Source organism: Dromiciops gliroides, chromosome 3 (assembly GCF_019393635.1).
Source record: "Dromiciops gliroides isolate mDroGli1 chromosome 3, mDroGli1.pri, whole genome shotgun sequence".
In the NCBI taxonomy this organism is placed as follows: Eukaryota; Metazoa; Chordata; class Mammalia; order Microbiotheria; family Microbiotheriidae; genus Dromiciops; species Dromiciops gliroides.
The window spans coordinates 5,321,882-5,342,601 of NC_057863.1; the positions used below are offsets into that span (position 1 = coordinate 5,321,882).

At 38.1% G+C, this 20,720-nt stretch overlaps 1 protein-coding gene across 4 annotated transcripts in view; it reads left to right on the forward strand.

Moving 5' to 3' along the window:
• The window catches only part of FGF12 (fibroblast growth factor 12), a 591,423-nt gene extending 575,288 nt beyond the window's left edge, over nt 1-16,135 (forward strand). For all 4 annotated transcript variants that reach the window (XM_043992660.1, XM_043992659.1, XM_043992658.1 and 1 more), the window contains one exon: nt 13,172-16,135. In XM_043992660.1, coding sequence (XP_043848595.1) covers nt 13,172-13,290 — 119 coding nt within the window. In that variant the 3' untranslated portion in view covers nt 13,291-16,135. The remainder of the gene's footprint in view (nt 1-13,171) is intronic.
• Nucleotides 16,136-20,720: the final 4,585 nt, after the last annotated feature.

The window sequence follows — 20,720 nt, forward strand, 5'->3', positions numbered from 1 at the left end:
CGGGGGAAAAATAGGGGTTTGGGGGTCAAAGGTCATGTCACACAGCGGGAGGAAAATATTTGAAAGCCTGGCACAGAAAAACAGAGAAAGTGTACCTGTACGTGACCACATGATAAGAAGGCCTGAACCCTTACCTTAACATGTGACCCTAATCAGAGATTCTTAAACGAGGAATGTGCCCTGTGAATTTTTAAAATACATTTTGATTACTGAATTTCTTTATTTTAGATTTCCTTCGTAATCTTCTATATTTTATTTTATGCATTGAAAATATTTTGAGAAAGGTTCTATAGGCTTCACCAAACTGCTGCAAAAAGAGTCTGTCTGTTAGATGTCTGTCTGTCTCTCTGACTGTATCTCTTTGTGTCTCTGTCTGTCTCTCTGTCTCTCTGTCTCTGCCTCTGTCTGTCTCTCTGTCTCTCTGTCTCTGTCTCTGTCTCTGTCTCTGTCTCTCTCTCTCTCTCTCTCTCTCTCTCTCTCTCTCTCTCTCTCTCTCTCTCGCGCACACACACACACACACACACACACACACACACACACACACACACACACACACACACGGCTAGAAATCCTGTCCTTGATGTTTAGTTCTAAAGTTCAACTGATTCTTGGAGCAGTTGCCATGGATGTCCTTATATGTGGAGGAAATGAAGCAATTTTCTATGTTTTAAAATGCTAGAGCAACCCCATGGCTTAAATGTCTTTGGTTCTATTCCTTCAATATTTCACCGTGAATGGTCCAGTGACCATTGCATTCTGCAAGAGGATGCAGAATTTGGGAAGCACATAAGAGGCTAGTTGACTTAAAATTACATAAAACACTTTAAAGGCTCAAGACTCATGCTTTTCCCTCATGAAGGAAAGTAAAACATGAAAAATGGTTCAGTTTATATCATGTGCTTGTCTCCTTGTGTGGATTTTAAAATATCAACCATTTTTTGAGTTCCTAATGATTGTTTTTTATAATTTCAGATTATCAAGGTGATACTAAGGAAAACCTGTAACTTTCTCTTTGACTTTGAACTTAGAATCACAATAGTTAGGAAGCTGTTGTAATATTCAACTGTGAATTTATGAATTGATGATCCTCCCATATAGAGTCCATGGAAGTTTGAGCCACAGTGAATACGTTTTCTTTACAACCAAGGGGAATAATGAAAAAAATGCACAGGAAGGTGGGCTAGCCATACCAAATCTAAAGCTATACTCTAAAGCAGAAGTCATTAAAACTATTTGGTACTGTCTAAGAAATAGAGTGAATGATCAATGAAATAGGTTAGGCACCTGAGACACAGTAGTAAATGACTATAGTAATCTAATGTCTGAATATTTCTTCACAACATGTCTTCTCTATGTTCTTCTCTGACTTCTTCTGCTGCTTATCCTTTTCCTCCTCCTTCCTTCAACCATGTTTTACTCACCATTTCATTTTAAAATGTGTTTTATATATGTCCGGTCATACACATCAATTTGTGCAGACACCTATATACATTATATATATATATATATATATATATATATATATATATATATATATCCTGCTTATTATTGTGCTAATAAATGTTTTGAAATAGAATACTCAACTGACTGGCAAATGAATTGCTACATGGAGGGAAAAAAGAACAACAATAACACCTCGTCATTGTCATTGTCATTGTGAATGTCATCTTCTTCTTTTCCATCCCTCTTTCCTTTTTCCCTTCATCCTCCTACTTTTTACTTCTTCTCCTACTCCTTTTTCTCTTCCTTTCCTTCTCTCTATTCTTCTTTCTCTTTTTTTTCTCCTCCTTGTCCTTTTCATTCTTTTTTCTTCTTCTTGTCTCTAGTGAGACTTTATTTTCAGGGTGATTTTCCACCTCAGTCTTTTGAACAAAACAAAATAGCCACAGAGTGAAGACATTCTGACAATAGTAATGCCAGACATTTAGAAACCAATGTGAATTGCTGGAGAAACTGGGTGCCTTCTTGATGGATTTCCAGAGGGTTTCTTCTTTGCTATAAGGAAAATACTCCTTTACTTTTTCAAAGAAAAGTGAGATATCATCAGTAAGAGGGGAAAAATGTAGCTAGACAACCTAGCTGACAGAGTGACAGAGCAATTAGGATGCCAGTGAAAGCAACCTGTATTTGTGTATATATTGTAAACCTACAGATCCAAGCCTAAAAGTGCTTATCTCTCCAGACAGACTGTCTACTCCATGGGAGCAGAAATGACTCAGGCTTTGGGGAAATTATTTTTTTTCCTTCCACTTGACAGTATATTCTCCCTTAAGTGATGAGTATGGTATACAAAGAATTCATTAGCAAAATGTTTAGCATAGAATCTCTTTATCTACATTTTAGGAACGAAATGGAAAAATAGACATAGCTCTAATGAAGAAAGGTTTGCATACTTTATTTTACTACTTAGGATTAGGTGTTTTGAACAGAAGAGAAGAGACCAGGTCTCTTTAATAAAAGGTCAAGGAAGCATAAAGATCAGAGTAGGAAGGGGAGAAGAAGGCAAGGCTGTGTCTTCTCTCTAAGAGGAAAGTCACTTTAGAATGTTAAGTTATTCATAAAGGAAATGGGCCCCAATGCTTCCAAATATGGGGTTAAGATCCTTCCCCCAGGTAGAGACTTCATTTACTCTTTCATCAAATTGTATATTTGTCTGGACTATTGGGATAGCCTCCTAATTGATATCTCTGTCTAAAATGCCTAAATCTCTCCAGTCTATCCTTTCAACTCCTACCAAAGGGATCTTCCTTAAATGCAGGCCTGACCATAACAAATAATGATAACCATAATATGCAGAATGACCAGGATTTATACATAACTCTAAGACTTACAAAGTGCATTCTAATATTATCGTCTCTACCTATCTCTATCTCTATATGTATTTGTGTATATGTTTGTTTATGTTGTTTATATGTCTATCTGTAGCTATAGATATTAGGATATACATATATCTGTATTAGTATATACATACGTGTGTATGTATGTATATATCTTCAAATTCAAGCATATTAGGAAATAAAGTAGTTAGGAGTAAACAAAAACTGTCAGCAAATCTCTCCACAAATCAAGAAGCTTTTTTGAAAGAAGGGCGGTCTCAGGAATAGTTTAACTAAATGTAGAGTGACAGTTTTGTATGGTAGGAAAATAGATTCAGCTTTAAGATACACACTGAAAAAGGTTCTTGAGATCTTATTTTTCAAAAGACCAGATTTTTTGGAAAAAAAACCTTAAAAAACAGTTCTTAAAAGGAAAAAGAAAATATGGATATCTAAAAAGGAAAAATAATTGTATATGACTGTAGCAATTCCATTGTTGTTTGAAGTATAAAAATGTTCCCAGACCTAAATACGTACACACACATACACAACCCACTCTCACTGTTCCTGCCACCTCTCTGAGCCCATTACTACTTCTAAATTGCAATGTACAAGAATTTTCCAATTCTAAGTGCATGTATAATACAATAGTGAAGTAAATCAGGGTGTCTGTGAGATTAGGCCAAGCTAGACAGACACCTTTTCCAATTCTGAGTTTGTGGGAGCTGACATTTTGAATGTCAAGGTTCTTCCAAGTATAGCATTGAAACTAAGAACGTTATCTCTGACTCATGTATCCTGACAGGTTAATGATCACCCGACCACCACCCCTCCACCCCTTCATCCTGTGTTTAGCACCCTTGAGGTGGTAATTAGAGAATTTCTTTAGACAGACCATTGGACTTTATATTTGAGTTCATTGCCATCTGCATTCAACTCCAACCTCTACTTATACCTCATGACATCCCAGGAATCTTCCAAAACAATGCAAGGGATACATCCTCTTTGCTCTGCCCTCTCAGTGCATTGTTATTCCTGCAGATAACAGATGTTATTACTACTCCCCCCATTTCAGGGTATCTTGGCGGTAACTTCCCCCACTAGTATTAGGCACAGCCCCTAAATTTCCTCTGTTAAGGAACACCACCCATCTTCCTCCCCTTCTCCTCCATCTCTTCCACCATCCTTTCCTTCGACTTCCCTCTTCAGTAAGTCCATGTTGGTGTGGCTTAACTGATATTATCTTCTTGTTGCTGTTGTTTTCCCGAGGGAAAGAAGCCCAATTTTTCAGACTTAAGGGATTAAAATGTATTCTGGTTCAGGAAGCCATATAGACAAATGGTTTCCTAGTAGAGAATATGGGGGGGGGTGTAGATGCATAAATATAAGGCAAAAGTGAAATGATGTCATTAGTGGAGCCATGCCAAATGCTGCATCTTGCTAGGAGCTGAGCACACATTATTGGCATAAGATAGAGAACTGGAGATTTTCCTTGTCTCCCATAGCGAATCACTTGCTGTTTTGTTTCCATCTAAGCAAAAAACAAAAACCAACAACAAAAAATCTGATCTATCTCTTTTTCTTCCCTCATATGGCAAGTACCTTGGTTTAGATCATCATCACTTTTACGTAAACTCTTGGAATAGCCTTGTAATTGATATCTCTGCCTAAAGCATTTTGTCTCTCTAGACTGTCCTCAAAACAACTTCCATAGTGATCTTCCTTAAGTGTAAGACTGAACATGTCACACAAACACAACCACCACCCCCTACTCAATTTTCAATGGCTCTATATTGCCTCCAGGAGCAAATATAAAATCTTCTGATTAGCATTTAATTTCCTTCACAATCTTACTGCAATTTACCTTTTCTGGCTTTGTACACATTATCCTCTGTCATGCAATTTAAATTCCCAAAATTCTGGCCTTATTGCTTCCTCACATATGAGATAATGAGATCTCACCACCTTTACTGAGAGAGGCTATCTTTTGTTCCTGAAATGCATGTTCTCACTGCTATCTATTAGAATCCCTAGTTTTCTTCAAAATTTAGCTCCATCATCACTTCATAACTTCCTCTATTAGGCTTTTCCACCCCAAGGTATTAGTACCCTGACCTCAAAATTACTTTGTGTTTTTTGAAATAATTATTCTTGTGGGGTTGTATATACATACATGCATGCATGCATACACACACACACACACCCACACACACATATACATAATACAAAATTTCCCCCAATCTCAGTTTCAACTTGTAACAATAATCTATCCTTCCTATGATCTTGGGGAAATTATTTCTTCTCTCTAGAGTTCAGCATCCTCATTTGTAAAATGGGTAGTATGGACCATATGATTTATAAGGGGTTTTATTCTATGACAGGAAGTAGGTAGAACAAATAGACATTTGGTAGAAAATCATGAGCCAAGGCATATAGTCTGGAATGGATATGGTAGTCAGTGGAAATAGTCAGTAGAAAGATATTAGAAACTAACCTGACAAGGGAGGGGAATTCCATTACTTTCCCTTCCTTCCTTTTCCTTCCATTTTTTGCACCCAGTGTTGTATTATTTTTTTAAATTTACTGCTCTTCTCTTCACTCAGGTAGCTGTTTCTTGACTTCTGAATTGAGTATCTTGGGAGGATTTTCCTCACACATTCTTGCTTATCTTTCTTTATCACAAATATTGCTTCAGCTAGATTACCCAATGAAGAATGCAGATCACTTCATGCTTGAACTCCTAACTCTTAGAGAAACCCATGTAACCTTTCCCCAAACCTATTGGCAAATTCCATTTGGAAAACCCATGGTTTGTCAGTTGGCAAGCAGAAACTTCCAGAACACATCCGTTCAAATTTTATAACTGCTTTTAATTCTTCCTATAATGGCATTAATTAAAGCATAACATAATGAAATAATCCATCTCCCTTCTGCCTCAGTTGCTGAATCAAAGTCTCTAAGGTTTCCTTGTTAATAACTGACTAGTCTTCTTCATCTTGGCATAGTTGTACAAGCTCTGGAAAAATTAATTTCTTTTCATAACCTTTGAATAGGTTATTTGAATAGGTAATTTCTTTGACTTCTGGGCATAAAATCTGCAACAAAATGTCAGGTTTTTTGTAGTCATTTGGAGCTTTGGACAGAAACATCAACATCATTAACCCTATTCTGCAAATGTCAAACTGGCAAAAATCAAAATTCCTGACCCATTTTTTCCCAATCCTCTCTGATTGTATAGTTAGGGTGACAACATCTGACTCCTACATCTCTTCCCCTTCCCCCTTTCCCCAGCTATGAGAGCCCAAAATTGTTTTATCATATCTTATGTACTAGAGAGAACATGCCAGGTGTAGGGATTCTTTACATTTTAAGGGATGTATTTGAAGAGTCCAGTTTCACTGCTCTGACCCAGATGACTACCATGTTAAAAATGAGTGCTCAGGCTCATAATGAGACTAATGGCTTGTATTGAAATGCCACTTGAAGGATAATATAGTACTTTTTTTTTGTTTTCCACAACAACCTATGAGATAAGTAGTACAAGAATTAGCATACCCACTTTATGCAATGAAGAAATTGCTCAGAAAAAAATCAGATTAATAAGGTTAAGCCTCATTTATACTTTGATAAGGTTATTTTAATCAAAAGATCAAGGCCCACTTAGCTGAACTGATAGTAGGACTGAAACATATACTTCATTTTAATTCAGTAACCATTTTAAGCACTTGTATGAGCCAGGTACTACGGATACAAGAAAAAAACAACAAAATAGTTATATATGCTAAAGATAAGACATTGTTTTTCTCTAATAAAATGATGAATAATATCCATATCCACACATACACATATATAATACACACATATAGATATGCTTCTATATTTACACATATACATGTGTCTGTGTGTATATATGTGTGTATATATATATATACATATATATATACAGAAAGAGAGAGATTTGTAGGAAAAATGAAGGTCTACTTTAAAAGACAGTTTTTAAACAATAGAATATTGATTCTAGAATCTATAATAGAAGGACAGGGAAAAGTTGGGTAGAGACACAAGGGAAATAAGGATGACATGGATGGGTTTCAGGGAGCCTTGACCAAGGTAGCCCGTGACTCCAAATTCAAGTGGGATCATAGGGCAATAGATGGTCATGTATTTCACAGAATCAATGGCAATATTGATCAGAAAAACAATCACTGGAAAACTAAATTGTTGGAGGACATGTACCTCTTCCTGCCTGGTGGTCTAGATAAGTCTATGAAGGCCTGGAGAAAAGTTGGTCATAGAGGTGAGAGCCCTGGTTGAGTCATTCATTTCCCTAATTAGCAACAAAGTTGGTATTTGTTGGGATGATAAGTAGTTTTGGAGTGAAAGGGCTATGTTGGGGTCATGGGGGAGGCTCTGATCCAGGTCAAGGACTGCCATTCGGTCTGTTTCAACCACTATTTATTCAGCATTTCATATATGTAAATATTGTTCTTGGTTTTGGGGTTAGGGAGGAAAAGAAAAATATCCTCACACAATTTACAAGTTTTTCATAGAATCATAGAATTTAAGAGTCAGAAGGGATGACATTGACCATCTGGTCGAACTCATAGTGGAAAGGAGGAAATCAAATGGCTGAAAACAGAAGGGGGGCAGAGAAAGGTTCCTAAATTATAGCAAGAGAAAGGACAAAATTCTTTAACATTTTGCTTAGGAATCTGGCCTCAGCCTGTGCCACATAGCCCAATTTTACAGTCATACACATGAGCATAGTTATATGTATTTATGAGGTTTTAATTAAATCTGCATATAAGATGTGTGCCTAAATGAAAGTACTTCATATTTGTCAATCAATTGGTCAATATTCCAGAGCTGATGCAACTAAAGTCATTATTTCATTAACCATGCTGTTTCTAAAGTGCCTACAATCAGTAAAATGCCCAAGGACAAAGCAAGCCAGTGGCAACATGCTGCCCAAGTAGTTCCACCCCATTCTTCACATTAGACAAAGGTCATTCACATGTGCTTTCCTTTAGGACCATTATTTATCTTTTAGTTATTCACTTTATCTTCCTTACATTGCTGTTTGTTTGTTTTTTTAATTTAGACTGATATTATCAATAGCAAGCATTTATTAAGCTACTGTGCTTTTCACAGTACTTTCTATGCAAAGATATATTAAAAGTAACTTCTGTTTTTAAGGAAGATACTCAGGGGGTATGCAGCATTCATTAAGATAAGTACTTGTATGTCATCATCAAACAAGGAAGAATACACTACCCAAGAGGGTATCAGGAAAGGATTCTTGTAATAGGTTTGCTAAGAAGTAGATGAAAGGAGAGTATGCAGTTAGGGTATGGGGGCAGCATGGGCCAAGGCAGCTAATGCTAATGGTGGGGCTAGGAATCAGGTCTCCTGCATCCCCTGCTCTATCCTTTGGACACTTAGTTCCCTCATCATGAAGCTCTTCAGGTTTCAAAGACATAGAATATAAATTGATCTTACTTATAAAAAAATAACCATCACATTGCTCTTCTGGCAACCCATATTGGCTTTCAAGTCACTTCACAATTCATGTACTTAAATTAACTTTGTGTTCTTTCTGAAAAATAAGATGCAAAAATAGGCAAGTACCTTCTAGTTTCAGTTGACAGGGTTGGAGGCTGAACCTTTTTCATTCTTTTTGAAATGTTCACCAAAGTTTCAGAGAGAATCAGCGGCCTAAGAGCACTTGAAAGACTATTTTGCATGTTAATAAATTTCTTTATTTTTATCTATAGCTTTCTCTTGTTAATGAACTTTGAACAATGCTTTGTGTCTTATCCTAGGACATAGAATGGTGGTTAGTTATCCTTTAGAAATTTCATGATAATTTATTTTGAGTAAAAATATATTTTCACTCTGGGGGGATGGTATCATTTTTGATTTGATGGGGATGAAAGAGTTAAAAGAATGATGAAAAGATTTTTTTTCTTTTTTAAGACATTTTCTTCACGTAGAAAAATGTGTCTCTGGCTCCATGGCCTCAATGTCAACTGCAATCAAGATGATTGGTGACTTGAGGGCCACCCAAATAACTGAGGAATTATAATTGTGCTAATTATCTCAGGTTTCTTGGGACACGCCCATTCTGTTGGACTGACCTATTCATCTCTTTATTTTTTTAAAGTAACCAAGTACTTATTAAGTACCTACTATGCGATCTTGTCATTGCTTTAGAGCTAGAGAGACCTTAGAGTTCTTCTAGTCCCATGTTCATTTATTCATTCAAACAAACAAACAAAAGAATTTCATGGATACTTTTTCTTTTCCATCTATATTTTCTCCTGCATCACATCTCCCCAATGTGAGGTATCTATCCCTAATAACAAAGAGAGATAAAAAAATCATCAAAAACAATTAACACTTTAAAAAAAAACATGATGTTTTATAAATGTTTTAAGCCCATGGATTCCCCACTCTGCAAAGGAACATGGAGGACTTTCTTCTCATATCTCTTTTTTGGAGAACTCCTTAATTCTATAGGTGAGGAAACAAGCCTAGAAAGCTTCAGTAAATTGTGATCATAAGCAGCCAGACTGGAATTGGAATAAATGGTCTTTGACTCCAAACTCAGTAGTCCAGCCATGGTACCACAGTGTGCCAGGGAGTCAGTTGTGTGCTGGTTTGGACATGGTTTGTCTATACAATGACATAAACATGTTGTTTACAAATTTCTGGCATGCAGCCTTCTTTCCTGCATTATATTAGACAACAGTTTTCTCCTATGGCATCCAAGGAATAGTGATGCAAGGGTATTTTTAGTCTGGGGGAGAGGACATCCAACAATCACTTTCTGTGGCTTTACACACATGTTGGGGACTTCAAAAATTGATCAGCTAGGTAGATGACATCCAGAGCAAGCCTGGCAGGTATGCTGAGATATCCCCCCATAGTGCTGGCACTGCCCTGCAACAGAAGTCATGCACCATGTTGCCCAGAAAGAAGATGCAAAAACTCAATAATTTTGGTATAAATACATTATAACAGATAAGGAGAATGTTTCTGTACATAAAAATCAAAGATACCAATATCAGGCTCTAAGACTGCTTTAATGATGGCCTGTATGGCTCCTTTATTTATGTTTGTGGGAGAGTATATTGACTTTTCCTCTTTCCTTTGCCTCTATTCAAGTATCCATAATTGGAAGTACCAATTGCCCACTTAGCACACATAACTTCTGGACATTTTGAACTGAAAGCCCTGTTGACATCTCCAATTAAGCCTATTTAAGCCAGATCTAATTTTGTTTGCCCCAAATCCCCCCTACTTCTGAATAACCCACTTTCTGTCAAGGTCCCAGCAACCTTCTAGTCACTTGGATTTACAGCCTCATTGTCATTCTCGTGTTCCCTCTTCCTCATCTCATATATCAAATCTCTTAGCAAATTTGGTTATTTCCACCTCAGCAATTTGTCTCCTGTGGATCTTCTTGCCTCTACTACCATGGCCATCTCTACCCATCTCTGGCCTTGACTATAGCCTTTTAGTGGTTTTTCTTGTCTTGATTCTCTCTCTACTCTAATCCATCCTCCAAAGGATTGCTAGAATAATTTAAAAACAACAACAATAACAACAACAAAATGATAATTAAAAAACCCCCCACAAAACCAACAATAACACTATGATTTTGACATGCTTCTACTCAGGTAACCCTAGTGTCGACCTATTACTTCTAGGATCAAATGTAAACTTCTCTGTGCAGCATTTGAATCCCTCCATTTTGTAGCAGACAGCTTTCTATTGTGTCACTGACTAGGACCCTACTTCATCAGCTGGCTTTCACTAATTAAGCAGCATCCCCCTTCATCCCTCTAGGGTGGAGAGTGCCTGCCCTTCTCATTCTTCTTTATACAAGACATTGCATCTTTTATCACAGTCTAAGGCTGTTCTTCAGACAAAGAAAGCCCTCAGTCATACTCACATTTATCCCTTAGAATACCTTGTTTCTTTCAAACATCATCTTCAATGTAACATTCTCCATGAAATCATGCTTAACCAACTAGCTGCCAATGGCTTTGCTCCCCAAATTACCTTGAGAATATATGTCATGTATATATTGGCATCTGAACAAGCTCTTTGCTCTAGTAGAATGTAAACTCCTTGAGGGCAGGAACTCTCTCATTTTTGTCTTTGAATCCCCAGGGCATAGTTCATAGATAATGCAGAAGAAAAGCTGGAGGGACTGAAGAATTGCTAATCATTGTCATTCATTTTGGTTTTGTCTTGTTTTGTTTTTCAGTATTTCTTTTAAAATTTATTTTATTTTCAATTCATAGAACAAGACAGATTGTGATATTCCCAGTTACTTGAGATCACATTCCCAGGAATTACTTTGGCCTTTCTTTGTCCCTGTTTTGTACTTATTTCCTCCTCCTTGATATCGTGGGACCTCTCTAAGGATGAGGACTATGATTTCTGTCTTCATGTTATCATGCTTTCACTTTGTGTGACATATAATAGGCACTTAATAATTGCTTCTTTAATGAATGAATTACCATTTGCATGAAAAGCCTACACATTCTCACTCAATAGTAGGTTAATAATCAACCAATTATAAGTGAATGACATTTGGGGAAAACTGGATTATTGCAAATAAATGAAACCCATCTGTGGAGAAGAATATTGGGACAGGCTAATGAGGAAATCCAAAAGTCAGATGGAATTTGACGAACCAGACAGCACACATCAATTATTTCCAAAAGCCAGAAACATGAATGAAAATTTTGTGTATCCTAAAATGTAAGAACCAAGATTGAAGGACCTGCATTCTTTATTTGGGCAAATTACACATAGTGTCTCAGGGCACAATTTGGCCATTATAATATTTAAAGACTCAGGAATTCTTGTTTTTTGTTAAATCTTTCCACGGGGCTGGTGCATGATCAATCCTCTCCCCCATTCCATTTGCCCTTTGCCTTCCTATCATCATTTTGGTTAAGTGGCACTTTCTGACTGTAAGTATGCCTATCCCTTCCTAGTCTGTTATGTATATGTGAATATTATCAGGGTAAAACATTTATTCCTTTTCACTTTTGTGGTCCAAGACACACACACACACACACACACACACACACACACACACACACACACACACACACACACACACACACATATATATATATATATATATATATATATATATATATATATTCAGACCTTGGGGAAGTATAGTTCAAGCTTTAGTCCAAAGTGATTATTATCATGTTTTTATCAGTTCAGTCACCCAGTAATTCATCCCCAAAATAGTTGTAACAGAAATAATCAGATATACAATATTGGAAACAAGAACCAAGTAAAAAGGTTACTCCTAAATTGATGCCACTAGAAATGAGATGGTCATAATTTCTATGCAGATCATCAGAACAATTGGTCTATGGTTCTTGTTTTTGATCTAGGCAAACAACTGAAAGCCACCTGAGTGTTTGAGCTAAATCCTATATAAAATTCTGATGTTCATACTGTCATGCCTCACAAGATGTTGTGAGATAAACCCAGTGCTGGCAAAATGCTTGGAGATCCTGCTCTGCAGAGAGCAGCATGAGTGGGGAACAATATCTTTCTTAGAAACACTGCAGCTTTAAGTATGATTACAAATTACCACCTGGCTTAATAGCCAGAGAAAACAGCAGGGTAGTGGGGTTCCATTGGGCTAGACACAATCCCCAGTTGCTCAGATTGGAACCAGAGTTGCATCAAGTTTGGATGAGGCTGGAGATCAATTGGCTTTAGGTTAAGGACATAGGAGGAAAGGAGAGTCACTGTTTCTTCTCCTTCCTCTTATTTTTGTTTGTTTTTCTTTATGGCCTCTTTATCATTGTCATTCTGTAAGGCTTGATAATAGATATTTCCAATGGACAAGAAGATGTCCTATTTCCCTTTGCTAATCTGAGATTAGCATGGTGTAAACAAAAAAAAAGGTACTTTCTCTGCCCAGATGAGAATCAGATTAAACCTGGAACACAAGATAAGACTTAATATCTTATACATTTTATGCTGCAAGTCTCCAACAGCTCAGATTGCATGTGCAATCAGGAGTGTGCATAAATATGTGCGTGTTCATATGTTTGTTTATAAGGTATAAGTCATAGAAAACTCAAACCTTATCTCTAAAAAAACAGAAACCTCTCTGTAGCTGGAGCTCAAGTCTGCTTGAAAAGCTGTGGCTGAGAGCAAGAAGTGAGCCAGCTCTGTGGAACCAAGCATAGAAAATAGTTGGGACATGACAACATTCAAAACCCAAGCTATGCATGCTAATTCTGGCCAAGGAGCCTACTCTCCTTCAAACCATGAAAACTAATTGTTGACATTTCTGTTTCCAGTGTGCATGTACAGAGAGCCTTCGCTGCACGAAATTGGAGAAAAGCAAGGACGTTCCAGGAAAAGCTCCGGGACACCAACGATGAACGGAGGGAAAGTGGTGAACCAGGACTCCACATAGCTGCAAACTCTTCTCTTCTGTGCACACTCCTCCCCTTCCTCCGTCCCCCTCCCTGGTGCCCCCTCCCTCCCCAGTACCCATGGAGACAACAATATACTGATCAGGCAGAATTTAGGGGCTAAGATTTGGAATGCAAAATCTGTGTTTGGGGAAGATGATGAAATTCAACCTCAATCTTTCCTGTTTCAATGTTGCAGAAACACACACTCACTCACACTCACACACACATACACACACACAAACAGATGCAATGTGAAGAAAAATGGCAAATCAATCTAGTCTCCACTATAATTTTTAAGCAAACCCTTCACTCTATCGTGGGAGAGGGGAAAGGTAGCACCCTGCATAATTTTAATAAAGATGCTACCATAAAAAGCTAGGACTTGGGAGAATTGAACCTTGCCCCTGAGGTTCTCCACTACCCCCCCCAACCCCAGACTGCTTGAATTGCTACAAAAAGCCCTAAAGTGGGGGAAGGGCTGATTTTGTGTTTTTGTTGTATTCTTTGTGGCTGTCTCTGTAATTCCCCATCTTTTTAAGAAGCCTGAAAATGTGTGGGTTTGTGTTTTCTGTTAAAGCTTCCCAAATGCCTGCTAAAACCCCCTTTTTCAATTCCTCCTTCTCCTGTCCTCTTTCCCTATCATTCAGGCCATTCTATCTGGGACTTTGTAGTACCAGAATGTTGGATTGTTCATCATAGGCAATATCATGGAAGAAGGTTGCAGGTGGAAGTGCGACCTTAATGAGTTCTAATGGTTTTAGTTGACAACAACATTTTGAAAAAAAAAGGGTTTCAGATTCTAGTAGTTGAAACCTCATTACATTTATCTAAGGCTTTGTTATTTTTTTTAAAATGTCATCTAGAAGAGTCACTGTTATAAAAGGAAAAATATCTTGGAGATATTTGTGGTCACAGTGAAAACTCTCCTTTAGAAATTTAACTATTTTAGTTAGCCATTATATTCATCTTCTATCTTGTGGAAACTCTTGAGAAGGGACATAATGAATCTCCCTTATCAGAGTGTTCATCCAGGATTAAATAGGAAAATGGAGTTTTGAAGAAGGGACACAAGTCCTGTCACATTTTAAGGGCAAACTGGGCTTCATTTCTTCCCCTCTCTCTTCCTCCTACCTGAAGTTGGCATACAGGAGGCATGACCCAGTGTCAGCTGAGTCATCAGGAAGAATGGTATTGTACTCGACAGCTGACTTAGGTCCCTAAAACATGTGACTTTCTCTTTATCTTATCTGGCTAGCAATGTAGCTATATTTTGAACCTCCTATAGATTCAACAATTCTCCTGACTACCTTCAATGCCATATACAGTCTGAGGAGGCCCATGCGACTTGGACTGTGATCTCAAGGCTAAGTTTAGGGACTTATTGTGGGGATAAAAAAGCACATCTTTAGGTATATGCCTAGGATAGTATCTTACAGTGTGGTTAGATGATAGAAACGAGGAGAAAGGAAGTGTTTAGTCCCCCCACCTGCTGACCAAATATCTGGATGTTACCGTGATCATGACTTGGAGAAAGTTTGCCATGTGCCCTGAAAGTTCCCTTCCTTTCCTTAGCTGAAAACAACTGCTTCCACTCATTATAATTGTTCATGAATGGCTCATGTGCTAAGCTATATCTGTGCAGCTTCCCCCAACCTCCTCACCATTTATGGCATCAAGGCTTCGCCAAAATTGGAAAGGCAGAATAAGGTCAAGACCTTACAAAGTAATAGCAAAGGCTATGCATGTAGGACTTTGGCAATGCAATTTTAAGGATAAATGCTTTGAAGTGGCATATATCTAGCTATAAACATTAAACTCTAGCTGTTGCTTTCATAGGCAAATGACAATGGAAAGAACTCCAAAATTGACCTTCCTCCTCTCTGCCTCCCTCCATTCAGCACAATTGTATCTTTGCTTTTAGCAGCACCAAGGAATCAGAGGGCTCTTTTTAAGAAGGATTCTCTTTGAAATGATGAATGAGGCTTTTACAGATTGAGAATAGACTCCAGAACAGGAGCTTTAGTTGAGCTTCCCAGAGTTTGCAAGGGATTATCAGAAAGATAACCAAAGGCCCATTTTACAAAGTGAAATTGAAATAGTGCTAAAGACATGAGGGGCAAGATTGATTTCATACTTTTTATTATGAAGAGATAACATCAAGAGAGAGAATCCAGCCATCAGCCAAAAGGCCAACCCAAACCAATGCTGTCTACTCCATGTCATGTATATTCAAGCTGAGATACAGAGATTAGTTGTCCTTTGGCAAGCATAAGTGAGAACAGGAATGCTGAGGACACAAATTAGAACCTATTATTCTCAATCATTTGAAAAAATGTTAGGCTCAAAAGATTGTTTTTGAAATGAAGGTGACCTTGCGCCCTTGTTCAGGAGTCTGTGCTATCATCCCACCAGGAGTGAGGGGCCTCCCACACAATGGCTAAGGATTAGTGGTGGAAGGGAGAGTCAGGAGCCTGTGCAGCTGCTGCCCACACAATGTTGTCATGAAAAATATATTGGCAAAGAAGAGAGAGAGAGAGAGAGAGAGAGAGAGAGAGAGAGAGAGAGAGAGAGAGAGAGAGAATTCATATCTAGTACTGATATTGAATTGTAGATAATCCACCTCTATCCACTTTTCTGTTTGCTCCCAAACACACCCACCCACCCAACTACTTTTCCAACTTAATTCCAAGTTGAACAATCTTCTTCTTATGGAAAAGAATAGTTTATTTCTAGCTCTTCCTCCCATACTTTAATTTGAACAGTCATTTCCAGGACTCCTGGCTTTCCTTTTTTCTTTGCCATTGGCCAGTCCAATCCCTAAGTGATGCCAGACTATGTTTAATGCAGCCAGTTGCCTTCAGTGACACTTGCTCAAGAACCAGTTTCTCCAACTGACTCAGGTGGTTGAGGGTGGATTTGGAGCCATGCATTTTTAGATGCTTTGTTGAAGAATTATTCAAACCCATGGGGATGAAAACCATATACCCACACTGGGAGACTCTCCAGAGAGTTCCTGGGAAGCCTACCCAATACCTTCCATTCTTTAAGGTGCTGCTACTTGGAATTTTCAAGAGAAAACACAATATAAATGCGACTTGTGATTTCAGAGTTTATCGGCTTGCAGAAGATGAAGGGCATCAGAAAGTCCCGATGGTCACCACTAACCAGCATTAGGTTAGATGGTGACTTGCCCATTTGAGTTTCCCCAACTGGTTCCCTTAGTACATACATCCCCACTCTCTCACCTTCTACAGATTGGCTAAGTACAGAGAGAGCCAAGTGATGAATGTGGCTCTGTCTGGGGTCTCTTTGAATCTGAACACCTAGCTTGGAAGCACCAGCACATTTAACAAAACTGAGTCTTTGTGGGTGATCAGTAAATTACTGCTGGTGGGAGATGGCAGAATAACAGGATGGAAACAGAGGAGGACAAAGTGATTTCCTTATCCACAGAAAGTTAGAAAATACAGAGTGTTTGACCAAGCACGACTACCCCCATGATGTGATGTCTAGTCTCTCTGAATGTGTGCCCAGTGATTGAGACCCTCCTGTTTTTCTCTCCATGTTCTGGTCCCATCAATACGCCTTACTTTCTCGGAGGAGGTTTTCCATGGTATTCCCTTGTTTCAGAGTTTTCTTGCTCAATGTCATTGGCCCCAAATGATACTCATTCCCTCCTAGCCACATCCCAAAGGCTCAAATGCCTCCTCTATCCAAAATGTGTAAATAACATTTTTTAACAGGAACATATTTAAAAAGGTGGATTGTTCTACAAATATATATGTACATATATATGCATCTGAAATAAGGATATATTATATAGAGTTTTTTATTTGTTTGATTTGTGGTCTTTAGTCATAGATATATCAAAGAACCAAGAGATTTGAATGCAAAACTTTATATATACATATATATATATATATATAAATGTATATTTCTACTGATAGCTCAACATGCCACTTTCTAATAAATATGAAACAGGTAGGGGACACTGAAAAAAAAAAGCACACGCTCCTTCAGAACTTATGTGATTCTGGGTCCCGCTCTTTGGTGAGGAACTACATTCTTAATTTTTATTTTTAAAACATCATCTCTATCCTGAAAAGCAATACTTCCTGCTACAGACCCCTCAATAACACCAAAAACAATGTAAAATGAATGAGACTTGAGAGCGCATGTAATGGGAGCATGTTCTAACAGGCTATTTCACTCCCCCTCCCCCTTCTGGAGACCTTCCAATGTAAGAATAAGGCTAAAAGTCACTGCTTCTCATGTAAACTCAAACAATGGGTTTTAACACTCAGAAATCAAATTCTGGTCTTGGCTAGCAAATTGATTTGAAAGATAATCACAAATGCTTGCATTAAACTTAATGTTATACAAGAAAAAGTCTGGTTGGATGTTTTATTGTCTGTAAATATAGATTATGCTGCCTTTGGTTTAAGGGCAAACTGGGAAGGGTGGCATCTCATGATGATAAAAGATTTCACCCATCTCCCAAAGACAATGTCAGTTGAAGAAACTTGGTCTTCATGTTGTTCACAGCTAGAAGCTCCTGTCAGGGGCACGGAGATACTTGATTCATAAATACACTCTATAGTAGCTTATTTCAATAGCCTGCCTTTTGACAAAATTGTAAACTTTGTAATGAACTTCAGAAAGATTATCTCATTTGATCTTTACAATAATCCTCGGAGTCAGGTGCTATTGTTAGCCTTGTTTTATAAATGAGACAACTAAGGCAGAGACAAGTTAAGTGACCTATCCATGCTCACACAGCTAGCCAATGCCTAAGACAGGCCTTAACCATAGGCCACAGTACTTTAGTATTAGCACTCTCACCATGGTACCACCAAAATGACAGAATGGCCACACTAATCTTTAAAATTAACGAATTGGTCTATACAAACTTGGAGGTTGTATAACTCTGACATTTCATCTGTTTGGGGCAAAACTGTTTCACTTTCATTGGCTATTTCTGTTGATGCTCTATCATTAGGGAAGGCTGTCTTGCTTAGGGCAGAAGGATGACAAAGAATGTGTCAGCAGAGTTTGGAATCATGTTATGTTTCCCTTGGCCTGCATCCCCACTTGGCATAGCACTTTGCAGCCCTTTAAGAGCTATAGAAATGCTGTTATCTCAATTAGTATAGAGGGAGGTGACTGGTAGAATCAAGCCACAAATCCATGCCTCTTGATGCTCAGTCCTGGGCTCTTTATGTGAAACCTCATGGCCTTTAAATGAATGTCAGAACTGATAAAGAAAGGGACATAAGTTGTGAAAGAAGCCTTTGTAACCCATTTCATTTAGGATTAGAAAATGTCTGGGTCACACTTCTTTGTCCAGAAAAATTAGAAAGGGGCCCAACTCTTTCCCTCACTTCCATTATAGTTTTGTTGGTGAATTATGGACCCATTGCAAAGCCCTGTTGTCTATTCGTGTCCAAGAAAGACCATTCAGAGTCCAAGGTTATGAAAATAGGGGCAGGTAGGAAGCAAAAAATCTTTCATTGCTAGAAATAGTATCGAATTGATAGATTTCCTCACCAAAACATTGAAGACATAGATTTTCTTTTGAGCCTTTTAGGAAAATGGGCTAAAATAAGATAACATTCTGGCAAGCATTATTTAAAAGGCAGATGGATAGACAAGTCCATGTCTAGTAATTATTTCCCTTTCTGTTTCTATTATTTTCTTAATCAATAAGAAACCAATCCTCTCATATTAAGATAAAAAGCAATAACCTGATCTTGCCCCTGCCTTTTGAATTAGGTTTTGCTTCGTGGTTGTTGTTTACTCTGATGGACCTATAGTCTCCCTCTTCTAGCACTCATTTTTAACTTATACTAATGACCAGCTAAGGCATAATTCAGAAGCCCTTCCAAATGTCTGGAACTTTCCATGGAAAATGTTATTGTCAGGATTCATCAGAATTGGGGACAATTTTCCACCACCCTCACACCACCAAAAGTGAGAAATAATCCTTGGCTAGGATTTCAGATCTCTCAGTAAAGCTGCGCCCATGAAAACAGTGTGGCTCTTCTTAATAAACCTGAGTGTGGTACCAATGCTTGGGACTCTCAGTGGAAGTTTGAGTAAGATTCCCATGCCCCCCAAGCAAAGGTAGACCTCTTGTTCTCCATCATCTTTAAAGTTCATCAATTGGTCAGCAATGACTGATAGAGAAGTTAGTGCACAGAATGGCAGGAGCTATTGCTGAACCTCCCAAGTTCTACTCTCTTGAGTCCACCCTTAAAATAAAAAGGAAAAGGGAAAGAAACAGAGGAAATTGTCTTTCAAATGAGAAAATAAAAGCCTTCTTTCTGTGCATCAACTTTTAATCTTTCATTTGATATTTTACGAGAAAGTCATAGAATGGATCACAAGGCTTTAAGCCAAAAGGCAGCTTGGAAAGTATTTGCTCCAACCTCATCATCATTGTTTTTTGTATTTTCAAAAATTTTAAACTTAAATAAAAAACAATAAAATGAAAAAAAATATTGCTGTGTGCACAGCAGAGCATAGGGGAAGATTCATTATAAAATAATAAATATCCATTTCAAGAAAACTTATATAATAGATACCACACATTGTTTTTCAAAACTGTCTGACTTTTCTTTCTTATTGGTTTTCTTTTTTTCTCTGCCATTTTTTACTTTATTATTTTTCCCTTCCCTCCCCACCTCCCCCCAAAAAGACGGCAATTAAGCATAGGCATATCTACATATACATAAAGATCTATACACTATAGACACCTATGCACTCATATACATATATGTAACACCATACTATGCTTATTTTCACTTATCATCTGTTTCTTTGAACTAAGCTATTCATCTTACAGAAGAGAATGTTGTGGTCCAGAGACGTTGGTTCCTGCACCAGATGGCACCACTGGTATGTGGACTCACTGGACTGGGGCTTGGGAGCTCGGCCTAACTCCAGTACCCTGTCCTACCACAGAGTACATGCTCTCCTTTCCCTCCACAAGGAGAGGGTTCTGCTCATTTTGGGGTACACTGGCTTCCTATCAAGGCAGCCCCTCTTTCGTGCAGAAACAAAATGCATGCAGTTACTCCAACAACTTTAATAAGGAAATAGTAAGAATAGCATTTACACAAAGGTTTGCAAAGCATTTTTCAAATGCTATCTCATTTGATCTCTCCAACAGCTCAGTGAGGGAAGTGCAAGAATTGTCTCCATTTTGCAGCTGAAGATTTAAGGTGTAGAGAAGTGAAGTGAATTGCTCAGGGTTACCCTCTTCCTTTCCCTCCTCACTAAATGGTGCCATCCACCTTGGATCCCCCGCCTTTGCTTGGCTTCTCTCTCGCTGATGGATCCAGATATTAGAGGAGGTGGGGAACCCTAAGCCTACCACTAAGCTAAAGGATGATTCCCGCATGGAGCATTTCATTTCCCACTTAACTGA